The following is an 18,202-nucleotide window of genomic DNA, read 5'->3' as shown; positions in this document are numbered from 1 at the left end:
CAAGTCACCTGGAAGCAGTTGTGGACAATTAGGGATAGAAAATATACTAAATTATCACTTGTCTTCTCTTCTTTAATAAAGTCTTGGTCTTGCCCAAGTCTATTAGCGCTTTGGTGTAATCTTACTTGGTCTTCAGTAGTGTCTTTCTCTTTTTCATTATTTAAAAATCTTGTTGATATATTTTTTCAATTTATTTTTATTTCTATATTTTTTTTTAAATTTTAAATATCTTAACTTTTATTATAGGTTCAGGGGTACATGTGAAGTTTGTTATATAGGTAAACGTGTGACTCAGGAGTCTGGTGTACAGATTACTTTGTCACCCGGGTACTAAGATTAGAACCCAACAGTATTTTTTTTTTTCCTGAACCTCTCTCATCTCCCATCCTCCACCCTCATACTTGAGGCCTCTGTGTCTGTTGTTCCCTTCTTACTGTCCATGTGTTCTCATTATTTAGCTCACTTATCAGTGAGAACATGCGGTATTCGGCTTTTTGTTCCTGCTTTAGTTTGCTAATGAAGATGGCCTCCAGCTCCATCCAGGTTCCTGCAAAGGACATGATCTTATTCTTTTTTATGGCTGCCTATTCCATGATGTATATATACCAAATTTTCTTTAACTGGTATACTGTCGATGGGCATTGAGGTTGCTCATCGCATGTTTTTGATATTGTGAATAGTTCTGCAATGAACATATGTGTGAATGTATCTTTACAGTAGAATAATTTCTATTCCTCTAGGTATATAGAGGGTTAGAAACTCCCTGAGGGTCAGTAGTAGAATTGCTGGGTTGAATGGTAGTTCTGTTTTTAGCTCTCTGAGGATTCATCATACTGCTTTCCACAATGGTTGAACTCCCACCAACAGTGTATAAGTGTTCCCTTTTCTCTACAACTTTGCCAGCATGTGTTACTTTTTGACTTTTTAATAATAGCCATTTTGACTGGTGTGAGATAGTATTTCATTGTGCTTTTGATTTGCATTTCTCTAAGATTACTAATGTTGAGCATTTTTTGATATGCTTGTTGGCAGCATGTATGTCTTCTTTTGAAAAGTGTTTCTTCATGTCCTTTGCTCACTTTTTAATGGGATTTTTTTTCTTATAAATTTGTTTAAGTTCCTTGTAGATTCTGGATATTAGATATTTTTCTGATGTATAGTTTCCAAATATTTTCTCTCATTCTGTAGGTTTCCTCTTTGTTGATAGGGCTTTTTGTTGTTGTTCATTCGTTTGTTTGTTTGTTTGTTTCTGTGCAGAAGCTGTTTAATTTAATTGGATTCCACTAGTCCAATTTTTTGCCTTTGTTGCAATTGCTTTTGGCATTTTCATCATGAAATTGTTGCCAGTTCCTATGTCCAAAATGGTATTAATATTTCCTAGGTTACCTTGAGGGCTTTTATAGTTTTAGGTTTTACATTTAAGTCTTTAATCCATCTTGAGTTAAATTTTGTATATGGTATAAGGAAGGGGTCCAGTTTCAATCTTCTGCATATGGCTAGCCAGTTACCCCAGCACCATTTATTGAATAGAGAATCCTTTCTGCATTCTTGCTTTTGTCAGCTTTGTCAAAGATCAGATGGTTGTAGGTGTGTGGCTTTATTTCTGGGCTCTCTATTCTGTTCTATTTGTCTACGTGTCTGCTTTTGAACCAGTACCAGGCTATTTTGGTTACTGTAGCCTTGTAGTACAATTTGAAGTCAGGCAATGTGATTACCCCAGCTTTATTCTTTTTGCTTAGGATTGCCTTGGCTATTCAGGTTCTTTTTTGGTTCTGTATGAATTATAGAATAGTTTTTTTTTCAGCTCTGTGAAGAATGTCATTGGTAGTTTGATAGGAATACCACTGAGTCTCTAAATTGCTTTGGGCACTATGGTTATTTTAAGGATATTCATTCTTCCTATTCATGAGCATAGAATGTTCTCTCATTTGTTTATGTCATCTCTGATTTCTTTGAGCAATGTTTTGTAATTCTCATTGTAGAGATCTTTCACCTCCTAGCTAGTATTCCTAAGTATTTTATTCTTTTCATGGCAATTGTGAATGGGACTGCATTCCTGATTTGGCTCTTGGCTTGGGTGCTGTTAGCATGTAGGAATGCGCAGATTTTTGTACATTAATTTTGTATCCTGATGCTTTGTTGAAGTTGCTTACCAGTTCCAGGAGCTTTCGGGCAGAGACTATGGGGTTTTTAGATATAGAATCACGTCATCTGCAAACAGGGATACTTTTACTTTCTTTCTTCCCATTTGGATTCCTTTTCTTTCTTTCCCTTGCATGTTTGCTCTGGCCAGGACTTCCAATACTATGTTGAATAAGAGTGGTGAGAGTGGATATCATTGTCTTGTTCCAGTTTTCAAGGGAAATGCTTTTAGCTTTTGCCCATTCAATGTGATGTTGGCTGTGGGTTTGTCATAGATGGCTCTTATTATTTTGAAGTATGTTCCTTCAATGCCTAGTTTATTGAGGGTTTTTAACATGAAGGGATGTTGAATTTTACCGAAAGCTTTTTCTGCATCTACTGAAATAATCACGTGGTTTTGTCTTTACTTCTTTTTATGTGATGAATCATATTTATTGATTTGCTTATGTTGAACCAACCTTGCATCCCAGGGATAAAGCCTACTTGATCATGATGGACTAGCTTTTAGATGTGCTGCTAGATTTGGCTTGCTAGTATTTTGTTGAGGATTTTTGTACCCATGTTCATTAAGGATACTGGCCTGAAGTTTTCTTTTTTTTTGCTGTGTCTCTGCCAGGTTTTGGTATCAGGATGATGCTGGCCTCATAGAATGATTTGGGGAAGAATCCATTAGTTTTTTAGAATAGCTTCAGTAGGAATGGTATCAGCTCTTTTTTGGTTCTACCAGATTTGTACATCTGGCAGAATTCAACTGTGAACTTGTCTGGTCCTGGGCTTTTTTGGTTGGTAGGCTATTAATTACTGATTCAATTTTGGATCTTGTTATTGGTCTGTTTAGGGATTCAATTTCTTCCTAGTTCAGTCTTGGGAGGATGTATGCATCCAGGAATTTATGATTCTTAATTTTGCTAACACTTCCCTCTTCCCTTATCTTTTCCTCACCATCAATATAGCTGCATGTTGACACGGATTCCCCATGTAAATTTGTTTACAAAATTCAGAATAATTATGAACCAGTTGTACTATTTAGTTTTACAAAACTAGTACAAAAATAGTAAGTTCTTACAAGTTTATGGAGGACAGAAAGCACAACTATTTAAATTATTTATAACAACATAACAGTTTAGAATTTTATCTTTTAGTAGCAATCTGATAAAATAATATTTTATGTAAATAACTTATCAGTAACTATGAAATAAATTTATAACACTAAAATATCTGCAAAAGATGCAATTTAGATAACTACTAAATTGTACCACTGATGTAACATTTTATATTCTTTCTTTTTTAATTTTAAAGCAAGCAACAATTTAAAAAGAAGAAATTTCAAAGTCAAAGGTACTAATTACATTCAATAAACTATTTTTTGGGGTAAAATAAAGCTTGAATATGCTAAACCATTGCATCTCAAAGTTTGCCCTCTCTTTCTCACCATTTCACATGTGAAACATAAATCAAACTCCCAAGCAGTCACAGAGAAAAACAAAATTGAGGTAACATACAGTTTCTTCATCCTTACCAACATTAGGCTATCATTGCTTATTTCAACCTGTTTAAACACAAGACTATGCAGAACCAGAGCAGTCAAAATAGTGCCATCTGCGCCCAAAGCTGCTGTGAAGAAGTCTGAACTCTAGAAATCACTGTCAACTGAGTCCACTAGAGTTGATGGGCTACCTGCGCAACCAAGGTCTGTAAAATAACATCCATGTAGAGTACAATGTTTTTTAAAGGAAACATAATAAATATGTGCTAGTTAGAAGATTATGTGTGCTATGAAGAACAACCGAAACCTGAGAAATTGTTTAAAATTTAGACCAAAGAAATTTTTTTAGAGAAGAGTGTTTTACCACTGGTATTGTTTACACATAGTAATTGTTGATGTAGTCATCATAAAGGCAGACAGACATTTAGTCAGTTTCATTACTGTTTCTAAATTCCATACAAACAATGCATTTCCTTGAAGCCTGCACCTGGGAGTTCTGCTGCTGGACCTTGCTGCCAGAACTTGTAAATATGTTTTCCTTTGAACATATTTTATCTTTGCTATTTTAAGTAAAAATAAAGATGACTAAAAAGAAAATAAATTCTTAGAAACAAGTTGGCACTGCTGAGAAACAGTGGCCTTATAAGAAACCAAGTTCCTTCAAATAGGGAACATCTGAAGCCCAATGACATACTCCAGAGAGCTGTAATCTCATCATGATGACAAGGGGTTATACTTCATTTTACCTTTACTGGCTTAGAGTTACCAAGACCTGTCTGTGAGGGAAAAGGGTACCTCTGTGTTGCAAACATACTCTCTCTTACTAAAGAAAAAAAAATCCCTTTTATAATGGCCAGCTCATCTATCAAAAACCCATTCAGTAGAAAACAGGGATTAGCATCATTGTGGCCATTTAGATGAAGTCTGTGGCTGCATGTTAACTGTCTGTTTCCATGTAGAGAAGTGTTGCTGGTCTCCAGATTCTTAACATGTGAAGTATTGAAGAATCAGAAACAAATGACCAGCAAAGACAATAACCATTTAAAAGAGTACTGCCTTATGTTCGCTATTTTGAATTGAGTGTCTCATAGAAAGCATGATATTTTTCTTATTATGCTGTAGCATGGATAACAAGTCTGTGGTTTTCATTCGTTTAATAAAGTCTGGAACACCAAGAGCTTACATTATATTTATAAGAGTGGATTTCTTTTCAGATGAGATGTTTAAAGCATTGCTATTAATAATGCTGTGTATAACAGCTGTCTTTATTTATTCATAAATACAGCACAAACATCTTACTTGTCAAAAGGAAAGGATTTTCTTCTACTATCAAAAGATAATTAATTCAGGCTGGATAAACTTAATGGTGCATTTGCCATCTGGGCAAAGCAAACAAAACACCAGTATATAATTGTGTGAAGAAAAAATAATCAAAATATGAAATAGAAATACATGATAAACTTTGATTTCTTGAACAACAAATAATTTTCCACCATAAGTATTATGCTCATGCTCATTTGAAAAGAAATATAAAAGGCAATAAGGCACAGAAAAATACACAGCACAGCTCGGATAAAATTTCAGGTTGTGTCTTTTTTTAAATTAGTTTTATATGCCAGTGATATATATAAAAAGGTTTTCCAGGATGCATATCTTCTTGTCTTTACCCATGAGGGACAGAAACCCTTACCAATGAAAATAATGTAGCTAAAAGTACTTTGTGAACTTTAAAGAACCATAAAAGTTTAAGATGACTATTGTAATTACCATCAACCTGGTGTGTCCTTAGCAGAATTCATAGACACATTGAGGGCTTTGCCTTTGTTAAAAACTGAATGTGGCTGATGATCATAATCTTTAAAACTCTTTATTATTATTATTATTATTATACTTTAAGTTTTAGGGTACATGTGTACAATGTGCAGGTTAGTTACATATGTATACATGTGCCATGCTGGTGTGCTGCACCCATTAACTCATCATTTACATTAGATATATCTCCTAATGCTATCCCTCCCCGCTCCCCCCACCCCACAACAGTCCCCAGAGTGTGATGTTCCCCTTCCTGTGTCCATGTGTTCTCATTGTTCAATTCCCACCTATGAGTGAGAACATGCGGTGTTTGGTTTTTTGCCCTTGTGATAGTTTACTGAGAATGATGATTTCCAATTTCATCCATGTCCCTACCAAGGACATGAACTCATCATTTTTTATGGCTGCATAGTATTCCATGGTGTATATATGCCACATTTTCTTGATCCAGTCTATCATTGTTGGACATTTGGGTTGGTTCTAAGTCTTTGCTATTGTGAATAGTGCCGCAATAAACATACGTGTGCATGTGTCTTTATAGCAGCATGATTTATAGTCCTTTGCGTATATACCCAGTAATGGGATGGCTGGGTCAAATGGTATTTCTAGTTCTAGATCCCTGAGGAATTTGAAAAGATGGTACCTGTCATGCACAACCAACACAGTGACATTCTAGCCTTACCTTTAGGCTCTTAGCTGTCACTTATTCAAAAATGTTGCTTTTCTTATCCTCCCCTTAAACATATCAACTTTTATCTCTTCTAAGCTAATGTATAGCCTAACTTTATGAGTCCCTGATTGTATGTAGTATAATTGTGCCTCAAAAGCTTTCTTTCTTTACCCAGCCACACCTACCTTGCCTCTATTCATTTCCCATGTTTTAACTGTACCCTGTCATCACTCAGCAGAGCACTATCAACATGCTCCTGTGCCTTCCTCTAACTCATTTTTCTTACAGAGAATAATTAACCCCCCTTATACAAAAACTTTTCACTGAAAATCTCAAACAGTCAAAGAAATCTTGAGCAAGAAGAACAAAGCTGAAGGCATCATATTACCTGACTTCAAAATATCCTACAAAGCTATAGTAATTAAAACAATGTGATACTTGCATAGAAAAAAACACACATACAAGTGAAACAAAGTAAAGAGCCCAGAAATAAATCCACACATTTATACTAACTGCAGTTTGACAAAGGACTTAAGAACACACAATGGAGAAAAGACAGTTTCTTCAATAAGTCATGCTGAGAAAACCATATATCTACATGCAGAAGACGCTTATCTCACACTGTATACAAAAATCAACTCAAAACCAATTAAAGACTTAAATGTAAAGCTTGAAGCTATAAAACTACTACCAAAAAAAAAATGGATAAAAGCTCTATGTTGTTGGTCTGGGCAATGATTTCTGGCTATGATCCCAGTAGCAACAAAAGCAAAAATAGACAAATGGGATGAAATGAGCTAAAAAAAAAAATCATCAGAGTAAAGAACAAATATTTGCAAACCACATAGCATGAAAAATATGTAAAAACTCAGACAACTCAATAGCAAGTAAACAAATAGCTTGATTATAAAATGGGTAAATACCTGAATAGATATTTTTAAAAGGAAAACATAAATGTACAACAGATATATGAGAAAATGTCCAACATCACTAATACTCAGAGAAATGCAAATTAAACCAAAATGAAAAAGAAAAGATAACAAGAATTGGAGAGGATGCAGAGAAAAAGGAATATGCATTGTTGGTGGGAAAGTAAATTAGTATATCCATTATGGAAAACTTTTTGGAGGTTCCTGCCAAAAAAAAAAATAGAACTACCACATGATCCATCCATCCCATTGGGGGTATATAGTCAAAGGAAATGAACTCAGCATGTCAAAGAGATATCTGCACCCGTATGTTTATTGCAGTATTATTCACAACAGCCAAAATATAGAATCAACCTAACAGTCCATCAAACAGAGAAATGGATAAGGCAAATATGGTATATCTACACAATGGAACATTATTCAGCCATAAAAAAGGAAGATCTTGTCATTTGCAACAACATGGGTGAACCTGGAAGACATTATGTTATGTGAAATAAGCCAGGCATGTGAAAACAAATACTTCATGATCTCATTCATATATGTAATCTTAAAAAGTTGATCTTAAGAAGTAGAAAGTGAAATGGTGATCATCAGGAGATAAGGTAGTGGTGGGGGAGCAGATTGGGGAGACGTTGGTCAAAGGTTACAAAATTTCAATTAAATAGTAAAAACAAATTCAAGGGCTAGATTGTAAAACATGGAGACCATAATGCTGTATTATATTCTTGAAAAATAATAATAGAGTACATTTTGTGTTCTCACCACAACTATGTGAGGAAATGTACATGTTGGTTGGTTTGGTTTGGTCATTCTGATAGATGTGTTTTGGAATGTCATGTTGTACATGATAAATATATATAATTTTATTTGTCAATTAAAAAAACAAAACCAGGCCGGGCCAGTGGCTCACGCCTGTAATCCCAGCACTTTGGGAGGCCGAGGTGGGCGGATCACAAGGTCAGGAGATCAAGACCATCCGGGCTAATGCGGTGAAACCCCATCTCTACTAAAAATACAAAAAAATTAGCCGGGCGTGGTGGCTGGCAACTGTAGTCCCAGCTACTCCGGAGCCTGAGGCAGGAGAATGGCGTGAACCCAGGAGGTGGAGGTCACAGTGAGCCGAGATCGCATCACTGCACTCCAGCCTGGGCGACAGAGCGAGACTCTGTCTCAAAAAATAAATTAATTAATTAAAAAACAAAACAAAACAAAAACAAAAAATTTGTTGTCACTGAAAAGTAATCTAGAAAGTCCTTTTTTCAAGAAGCCATCCCTATGTTAAGATTTTGATGACAGATAAATTCTATCAGTCTTCAGAATTCAATGCTGAATTTATTTATTTTTAAAAATTTATTTAAATTGATATATTAAATTTTATGTATTTATTGTGTACAATATGATGTTTTCAAATATATATACATTGTGGAATGGATAAATCTAGGTAATTAAATACACTACCTTACTTGGGTATCATTTCTGTGATGGGAACACCTAATATCCATTCTCTTAGCATTTGTCAAGAGTACAATATGTTGCCATTAACCATAGTCACCATACGGTACAATAAATGTCTTGAAATTATCCCTCCCACGTAACTATAAATACATATCGTTTGACCAACATCTCCCTAACCCTCCTTCCCTGCATAAATACCCCAGCCTCTGGTAACCACCACTGTATTCACTGCTTCTTGAGATCAACTTATTAATATCCCACATGAGTGAAATCATGCAGTATTTGCCTTTATGTGCCTGGATTATTTCACTTAACCTAATGTCTTCCGTGTTCATCCATGTTGTAGTGAATGACAAGAAATTCTTTATTATGGCTAGTGTTGCATTTTGTATGTACACCACATTTCTTTATCCATTCATCTGTTGATGGACTGATTCCGTATCTTGGCTATTGTGAATAGCTGTGATAGACATCAGAGTGCAGACATTTCTTTCACTGATTTTATTTCCTTTGGGTATATATTCAAAGCAGTGGGATTGTTGTATCAAATGGTAGTTCTATTTTTAATTTTCTGAGAAACCTCCATAAAGTTTTACATAATGGTTATAACTAATTTACATTCTCACCTACAGAGTGGCAGGGTTCCCTTTTCTTTACATCTTTGCAACGTTTGTTAACTTTAAAAAAAAAATCACTCATTCTAACAGGTGTGAGGGTATAACTCGTTGAGGTTTTGTTTAGTGATGTTGAGCATTTTTTTTCATATATGTCTTGGTCATTTGTATGTATTCCTTTAAGAAATAGATCTCTGGCCAGGCACGGTGGCTCACACCTGTAATCCCAGTACTTTCGGAGGCCAAGGTGGGCGGATCAACTGAGGTCAGGAACTCGAGACCAGCCTGACCAACATGGAGGAACCCCATCTCTACTAAAAATACAAAAATTAGTCAGGCATGGTGGCGCATGCCTGTAATCATAGCTATTCAGGAGGCTGAGGCAGGAGAATCGCTCGAACCCAGGAGGCAGAGGTTGCCATGAGCCGAGATCGCGCCATTGCACTCCAGCCTTGGCAACAAGAACAAAACTCTGTCAAAAAAAAAAAAAAAAAGAAAGAAAGAAAATAAATAGATATCTGTTCAGGTCTTTTGTTCATTTATTAATTGGGTTACTTGTTTTCCTGTGATTGAGTTGAGTTTCCTATATATTTTGGGTATTATTCCCTTATCAGACGTATAGTTTGCAAACAGTTTCTCCTATTTTGTAGGTTTTCTCAAACTCTGTTGTTTTGCTGTACAGCTTTTAAATCCCATTTGTCTACTTTTTCTTTTGTTGCCTGTTCTTTTTGAGATCATATCCAGAAAATCATTTCCCAGACCAAATGCCATGGAGTTTTCACTCTATGTTTTCTTTCGGCAGTTTCATAGTTCTGGTTCTCACATTTAAGTCTGTAGTCTGTAATCCATTTTGGGTTGATTTTTCAAAGTGGTGTGGGTTAAAAGTCTAGTTTATTTTTTGCGTGTGGGTATTCATTTTCTCAACACCATTTATTGAAGAAATCGTCCTTTCCCATTGTGTGTTTGTGGCACTATTGCTCTTGATTCTTCTGCTCCATTGATCTCTGTGTCCGTTTTTATTTTATTTTATTTTTTTTAACTATACCATGCTGTTTTGGTACTGTCAAAAAGCTGTACTGTTATTGGTTATTGTATTTGGTACTATTATAGCTTTTTAGTGCATTTTGTAGGCAGGTAGTGTAATGCCTCCAACTTTGTTCTTTTTGCACAAGACTTCTTTGGCTATTCAAGGTCTTTTGGGATTCTTTATGAATTTGGGTATTTTTTTTTCTGTTTCTGTGAAGAATAACATTTCTTTTTTGATAGAGATTGCATTAAATCTGTAGATCACTTTGGATAGTATAGACATTTTAACTATATCAATTCTTTCACTCTGTGAACCTGGGATATCTTTCCATTTATTTTTGTCGTCTTCAATTTCTTTGATCAATGTTTTCTATCTTTTAGTGTAGCACTTTCATTTCTTTGATTAAGGTTATTTCTAAGCATTTCATTTTACTTTTTAGCTATTATACATGAGACTGTTTGCTTGATTTCTTTTTCAGATAGTTTGCTTTCATGTATAAAAATGTTAATTGTTTTTGCATGTTGATTTTGTATTGTGCAAAATTTTACTGAATTTGTTCATTAGTTGTAATAGTGTCTTGGTGGAGTCTTTAGGGCTTTCTACATATAAAATTACACCTTCTACAAGAACAGATAATTAAACTTCTTCCTTTTCAGTTTGGATGTCTTTTATCCCTTTCTCTGGCCTAATTGCTCTGGCAAGAATTTCCAGTACTGTGTTGAATAGAAGAGGCAGGTCGGGAGTCCTTTTCTTGTTTCTAACCTTAGAGAAAAACATTTAAACTTCCCCCTTTTAGTATAATATTAGATGTAGTTTTTCATGTATGGTGTTTATTGTGTTGTGGTACATTCCTTTCATATCTAATTTTTTGAGAATTTTTTTAAATGAAGGAATGTTGAATTTTGTCAAATGTTTTTTCTGCATCAATGGAAATAATATGGTTTTTGTCCTTCATTCCATTAATGTGATGTACCATGTTTATGGATTTGCTTAAGTTGAACCATCCTTTCATCCTTAGAATGAATCCCACTTGGTCATGATGAATAATCTTTTCAATGTGCTAGTATTTTGTTGAGGATTTTGCATCTATATTCATCAGAGATATTGGCCTAATTTTGTTGTTGTTGTTGTTGTTCTGTTTTTGTCTGGGTTTGGAATCAAGGTAATGCTTACCTTATAAAATGAGTTTGGAAGGATTCTCTCTTCAATATTTTTGAAGAGTTTGGTGTTAGTTCTTGTTTCAATGTTTGGTAGAATTCAGCAGTGAAGAGACCAGGTCCTGGACTTTTCTGTTATGAGAGGCTTATTATGAGTGTTCCAATCTCCTTACTCATCATTGATCTGTTGAGATTTTCTTTCTTCATAATATAGTCTTGCTAGGTAGTATATGTCCTAGAATTTATCAATTTCTTCTAGATTACCCAATCTTTGGTAATTGTTCATAATAATGTCCTATGATCCTTTTTATTTCTGTGATATCAGTTGTAATGTCTCCTTTTTCATCTCTGATTGTGAGTGCTCTCTCTTTTTCCCTTGGTCTAGCGAAGGGCTTGTTGAATTTGTTTATCTTTTTCAAAAATCAACGCTTTATTTTGTTGATCTTTTCTACTGTTTTTTCTAGTCTCTATTATTTTTAATTTCTCCTCTACCTTTATTATTTCCTTCCTTTGAGTAATTTTGGGTTAGTTCTTGCTTCTCTAATTTCTTAAGGTGCAACATAGTTTATTTGAAATCTCTTTTTTGGTATTGATATTTATTGATAAAAACTTCTCTTTTAGAAATGCTTTTGCTGTGTCTCAGAAATTTCCATTTCTATTTGTCTTAAGACATTTTTAATTTTTTTATTGACTCATTGGTTGTTCAGGAACATGTTGTTTAATTTCTGTGAATTTGTAAATTTTGCAAATTTCTTGTTATTGATTTCTTGTTTTATACTATTGTGATCAGAAAAGATACTTGATATTATATCAACCTTGTTAAATTTGACAAGACTTGTTTTATGGCCTAACATATTATCTAATCTATTTTGGAGAATACTCTATGTTCAGTTGAGCAGAATGTGTATTCTGCAACTGTTGGGTGGGATGTTCTTTTTTATGTCTGATAGGTCCAGTTGGTCTAGAGTGTGGTTTAAATCCAATGTTTCCTTTTAGATTTTCTGTCTGGATGCTCCATTCATTCTGAAAGTGAAGTGTTGAAGTCCCTTATTATTGTTGTATTGTAGTTTATCTCTTCCTTCAAAGCTATTAATATTTGCTTTATATACTTCATTGCTCTGATGTTGGGTGCATATATATTTACAATTGTTATATCCTCTTGCTGAATCCTTTATCATTATATAGTGACTTTCTTGGCACTTTTTACAGTTTTTGTGTTAATGTCTATTTTATCTGATGTAAGTATAATTACTTTTGCTTTCTTCTAGTTTTCATTTGTGAAGAATTTTTTTTAGATCTCTTCACTGTGTGTCCTTATAGGTGAAGTAAATCTCTTTTAGGTAGCATATAATTGGGTTTTGGTTTTGTATCATTTATCCATTCTGTGTCTTTTTATTGTAGAATTTAATCAATTCACATTCAAGGTAATTATTGGTGGGTTAGGACTTATTATTTCCATTTTGTTAATTGTCTTTCTTTTTGTAGCTCTTTTCTTCCTCTCTTAGTGTCTTTGTTTGTGATTAAGTGATTTTTTTTGCTAGTAGTATGTTTTGATTCCTTCAATTCTATTTTTTGTTTATCTATTATAGGTTTTTGTCTTGTGGTTTCCAAAAGGTTGACCAAAAAATCTTATAAAGGTTATTTTAAGCTAACAACCTACCTTTGATCACAAAAAAAAAAAAAAAAAAAAAAAAAAAACCTCTACACTTTCGCTCCATCCCCTCTGCTGCTAGGTGTACTGAAACTTCCTTACATGTTATTTGTTCCTTTTCTCTTGATTTCAGGATCCTCACTTTGTCTTTGATCTTTAACAGTTTGATTATAATATGTATTGGGATAGTCTTGTTTGGATTGACTCTGATATTAGGTATCAAGGCAAAATTCTATGCTCATTTCTTTCTCTTTCTTACAAGCAGATGCTATCTCTCTGTGCCATGTGCCTGGGGTTGGTGAGGGTGGGTGGGTAATGCAAATAATATAAAACCGTTCTTTCTACTCTCTTCAATGCATCTTTTCTTATTATTATGCTATAATCAGGCACTGTAATCTCTCACCTGGTTTCCTTAGCTATTTTGAAGGTATTTTCATGCATGGTTAGTTGTTCAAATTGATCTTTGTGGGCAGAGGCAATCCCTGAAGAGAGCTATTCCATCATCTTCCTCAGCTCTCCTCCCCAATTATGGATTCATATGTTAATTGTCCTGACTTCAGTCTCTCAAATTATATACACTACAAAAAGGCTTGTTGTTTTGGACAGTGAGCAGGTAATTACTTGCTGAAGTTTACGTCCATTAAGTTGAAAAGAATTCATTAAATGACTGAAATGATGAGGCCCATGTAAGATGCTGTTATTAGAAATTATTTTATTAACTTGGGATTTAGTGGTAAGAGAATTTTGACTTCACCTCTTTTCTTGACAGTAGAATAATACATTCTGTATATTTTATGCGTGTCAGAGTAAGTCTCATTTCTTTTGGACAGACATCAAATTCTTAGTAGAGCCTAACCAGTTGATACTTTTCTTACCAGCTTCCTCTTTCAGTTCTTTCCTTTAGCCTTGCTGTACTTTCATTCCTTCCATTCTATGAAAATGCCATGATCCTTCCTGACTGAAGGTTTTGGTAAGCTGTTTTGCTGATGGACTCTTCCCACTTCACCCCAGATAAGTCCTAATCATAATTCATAGTTGGCCTCAGATATCACTTTCTCAAAGAAACTCTGATACCTTGAATGAATCAGATCCTCCAATTATATGTTCTTCTGGTGGTGTTCATTAGAAATGACGGTAAGTAAGTTCTCAAGTTATTAGTTTGATAATATGGCTCTTCTGCTGAAATGCAGTTTCTGTGAGGGCTGAGACTATGGCTTTCTATTCACAGCTAGAACTGTAGCATCCAACATAATGTTCACATATAGTAGGTTTTCAAGAAAGATGCTTTCAATACGACTAAAGGAGATAATTTGTTAATGAAAAAAAAAGTGATGATGATGATGATGAAGACAAATAACCTGTTGGGTGACCCTGGATTCTCTGACGACCATATTCTGAAAGTGTTGACACCTTTGTATAAATTACTTGTAGAATTTTCAATTCTACTTGTCTAACTTTCCTCTTCAATTCCTCTAATTGTCATTTTGAAGTACAGGATTGAAGAAGTAAAATACAGAATAAAATCATTAGCCTTTATTAATAATTAATTAATTTTTCTTCTGTGTGTCATCTGATAGATTATACAATTACAATTAGGATACTGTTTAATGAAGCTAAAGTTTACCTTTCATAATCAATTTCTTCCTAAGGACACAATTCAGTCATCAGACACATTCAGAAACATTGAACCAAACCTCTATGGAAATGAGATTTTCTCTGTGCAAAATATTTATATATGGCATGAATACATTAACCATGGCTCACAAGGAATGCAAAGAGCTTAAGCTAAGTCTGACATAACACAGATGAAGGAACTAAAATGCATTCTCTAGTATATTTGTGCTAAGTTGGAAGAGAGGGGAGGGAACAGCCACACTACTTGATTTTCATATTGTGTATGTTGGTTGACCTTATGAGTTATTGAATTTGATGGCCATAAACAGTAGCACATCAAAACACGTGATCCTCTCTCACAACAACAGTAGCAAAAGAAAAAAAGTAATTCTGTGACTTACTCTTCTAAGATTAAAAAAATGAGAGTATAGAATACTAGCTTTGTGATTAGGTTTTAAAATTCTCTGGGCTCAGCAATTATTTTATTTTATTTTATTCTGAGACGGAGTCTCGCTCTTTCCCCCAGGCTGGAGTGCAGTGGCGCGATCGCGGCTCACTGCAAGCTCCACTTCCTGGGTTCACGCCATTCTCCTGCCTCAGCCTCCCGAGTAGCTGGGACTACAGGCACCTACCACCACACCTGGCTAATTTTTTGTATTTTTAGTAGAGATGGGGTTTTACCGTGTTAGCCAGGATGGTCTCGATCTCCTGACCGCGTGATCCGCCCATCTCGGCCTCCCAAAGTGCTGGGATTACAGGCGTGAGCCACCATGCCCGGCCTGGGCTCAACAATTATATATTGGTTCTGTTTATATTTCCATGTTCTCTGCCTTCTAGCCCTTTTTGTTCATTGCCAGGGAGAATGTAGAGATAATATTCTTTCATATGTCTTTTACTTTCCTGAAATTAAGAAAAGATAAAAACAAAATTTATCAATATAACTTTGGACTGTATGTCATATTGTTACGCTTACCTTTACTATTTGAGATTCTGAGTAGATGTTTCTGTGCTTTCTTTATTATATGTTCTATATGGAAGATATTTTCAGCAATTAAGGCAGTAAATGTGACATAAACAGTATCCTCTAGGCAAATGACATTGAGTTGGTTAATTAAGGAAGATAGTTCAAACAGGCAGATTTTGAATCCAAAGGAAAGACTGATTTTATAAAGAGTATAAGCATGAAAAATAAAATTTAGATTATTTTACACTATTATTTTGTTTCTTCAGTTAACTAATAGTATTTTAAAGTAGTTGCAGATCTATGCCTTGAGTTTTCTAAGATCAACTGAAACGATCCCTATCGAGTAACTAATGTAAGAATTTTAATTTTCACCCCTGGTAAATTCCAAGTTTTAAGCCCACTTGTATGCCTATGTAACCAAAATGAACTATTGATCACTATGAAATATTATTTGCAAAGTGACTGGCATTATGATTTTCCTTCCCCCATCTCAGGAAGACTAACATTCCCCTAAAGACTGGACTGGAAACTTAGAGATGAAAATGGTGCACTTTTCCTACTCTCCCTAACAGAAAAGCTACATAAAACAAAACAAAAATACAGGTATATTAAAAAATTCTATCTTAATTAAAATAAAAAAATAAATCAACTGCCACAATCCACAACCCATAAACTTTAGAGTGGCTGCCAAATACTATTTTTCTGGACTGAGAGTAGTTAAGAAGCTGAGAGCCAATACATGATTATTGGAAGTCAAATAGGGTACAGATTTATTCTAAACTTTCTGAAAGATATTTATAAGCACCGTTTGACTAGAGCAATAAGAACACATGTACATGGATAGGGCACTGGGGTGATAGAAGAATGTTTCAACAGAGAACGAGTTTGTACTGTGGAATAGAGAGAAATCAAATTCTTAAGAGATCATTTCCCACCCCACAGTCACTCAGTGAGTATTACCAGAATTAAGGTAAAATAAATTTATTAAAAAACAAAAATATTTCATCTTTCTTACAGTTCCGTTAGAAGAGAGCTTGCTAGTTTTAGACAGTGTAGTGCAAAAAATAGAAACAATTATTTTCTGTCAGATAACAATGGCTCCAACAAATCAACAGGGTTTTTTTTTATTATTATATAAACATGGCAAAAAGAATGTGAAAATAAAATACCTGTATTTGGGAAAGCATGAAATATAAACACTCTCACTATTAGTTTTCTGTATCAGGGGCATCCAATCTTTTGATTTCCCTGGGCCACACTGGAATAAGAAGAATTGTCTTGGGCCACACTTTAAATACACTACCACTAATGATAGCTGATGAGCTAAAAATGAGTTGTATGAAAGTTTATGAATTTGTGTTGGGCCACATTCAAAGTTGTCCTGGGCTGCATGTGGCCTCCAATCCACGGTTGGACAAGCTTGCACACCATTCTACCTATCAGTAGAAGTTTATTATTGCCACCACCACCAAGATTTACTGATGGGCATTATATGCCAGTTATTGCAATTTCTTTATTTCATAACAGTTGCTTTATACATCAATAACTAAATTACAGTGTAAAGAAGAGGATTCACATATAGTTCTTCTTTTTCTTATTGACAACAAATTCTTCCTCTGTTTGCTATGCTTAGTAAGGAAGTCAATGAGAGCCAGTAGTCAGTGGTTCCACACTGGCAGGAGCATACCAGCATAGCTGTTGACCTGCAGCATTGGTAACCAGCCCCACCAATACATAATTTGACGATCACCCTTAGACAAATGGTATTTTGCGATAAGAGGTAAAATATCAGTGCAACTTAAAAAACAACACTTGTACATATTTTTATTCAACATTTTACATTATTCCACAAATATGTACAATTTCAATAATAAATTAAAAACAAATGAGTAAAGTAAGTCTGAGAGAAGTTCATAGTCACTATATTACTCAATGACATTTTTCTGCCTTCATTTCTAAGAGTTCATCTGATCCAAGGTCTGATCATCTTCTTGACAGAAAAACGTTTTGACAACACATTTGAAATGCCGAGTGTTTTGTTATGTCTAAGCAGCAGAGTGATGTTTGTTAATAACAGAAACACTTTTAAAAGAATCAACTGCAATCAAGAAGTGTTGATGAACATTTGGACAATATGTACAAAACTCTGCAAAAATTCTTTAATATTTTTTTCCTCCAGTTCCTCACATTCTTTGCATCCAGATTCCGTTACATTCTGCAAAATATAGAGAGAGATTAAATTGGCAATTTATAATTAAATTAAATATACATTCATGGGAATGGGAATATCATATCGTTTGTACCATATGGTGAGGTCTTGAGATATGAAAGCTTCAGCAAATAAATAGCATATTAGGAAGAACTATGAGAAAAGAGAACTGGCAGATTTCATATATGTTTATTTTTCCAACAATGGGTTAAGGACACTGAGAAAAATAAGCTGTGTCTATCAGACCATGGAGTTCCTGCTTTGAGCCCTTCAATGGTTTCCTATCATCTGCTTCTAGCATAAAGACCATGCCTCCCTGCATAGCACACAGGCTCTTCATAAGCTATTCCTTACCTATTTGTTTCACATATCCCCCGTGCCTCAATGTTATGCCCTAGAAACACTGAGTGAACGTCTGGCTTTCCTTGCCATGCACAGCATACTATTAGATGCCTCTCTGCCTTTGCTTTTC

The 18,202-nt window shown here is 34.7% G+C and overlaps 1 protein-coding gene across 8 annotated transcripts in view; it reads right to left on the bottom strand.

The window, feature by feature from the left end:
* Window positions 1-16,486: 16,486 nt before the first annotated feature.
* Window positions 16,487-18,202, bottom strand: part of IL15 (interleukin 15) — a 106,455-nt gene continuing 104,739 nt past the window's right edge. For all 8 annotated transcript variants that reach the window (XM_002815168.6, XM_054554509.2, XM_063723672.1 and 5 more), the window contains one exon: window positions 16,487-17,736. In XM_002815168.6, coding sequence (XP_002815214.1) covers window positions 17,626-17,736 — 111 coding nt within the window. In that variant the 3' untranslated portion in view covers window positions 16,487-17,625. The remainder of the gene's footprint in view (window positions 17,737-18,202) is intronic.

This window comes from Pongo abelii, chromosome 3 (genome assembly GCF_028885655.2).
Source record: "Pongo abelii isolate AG06213 chromosome 3, NHGRI_mPonAbe1-v2.0_pri, whole genome shotgun sequence".
Lineage (NCBI taxonomy): Eukaryota > Metazoa > Chordata > Mammalia > Primates > Hominidae > Pongo > Pongo abelii.
This window is presented reverse-complemented; position numbering and strand designations above follow the sequence as displayed.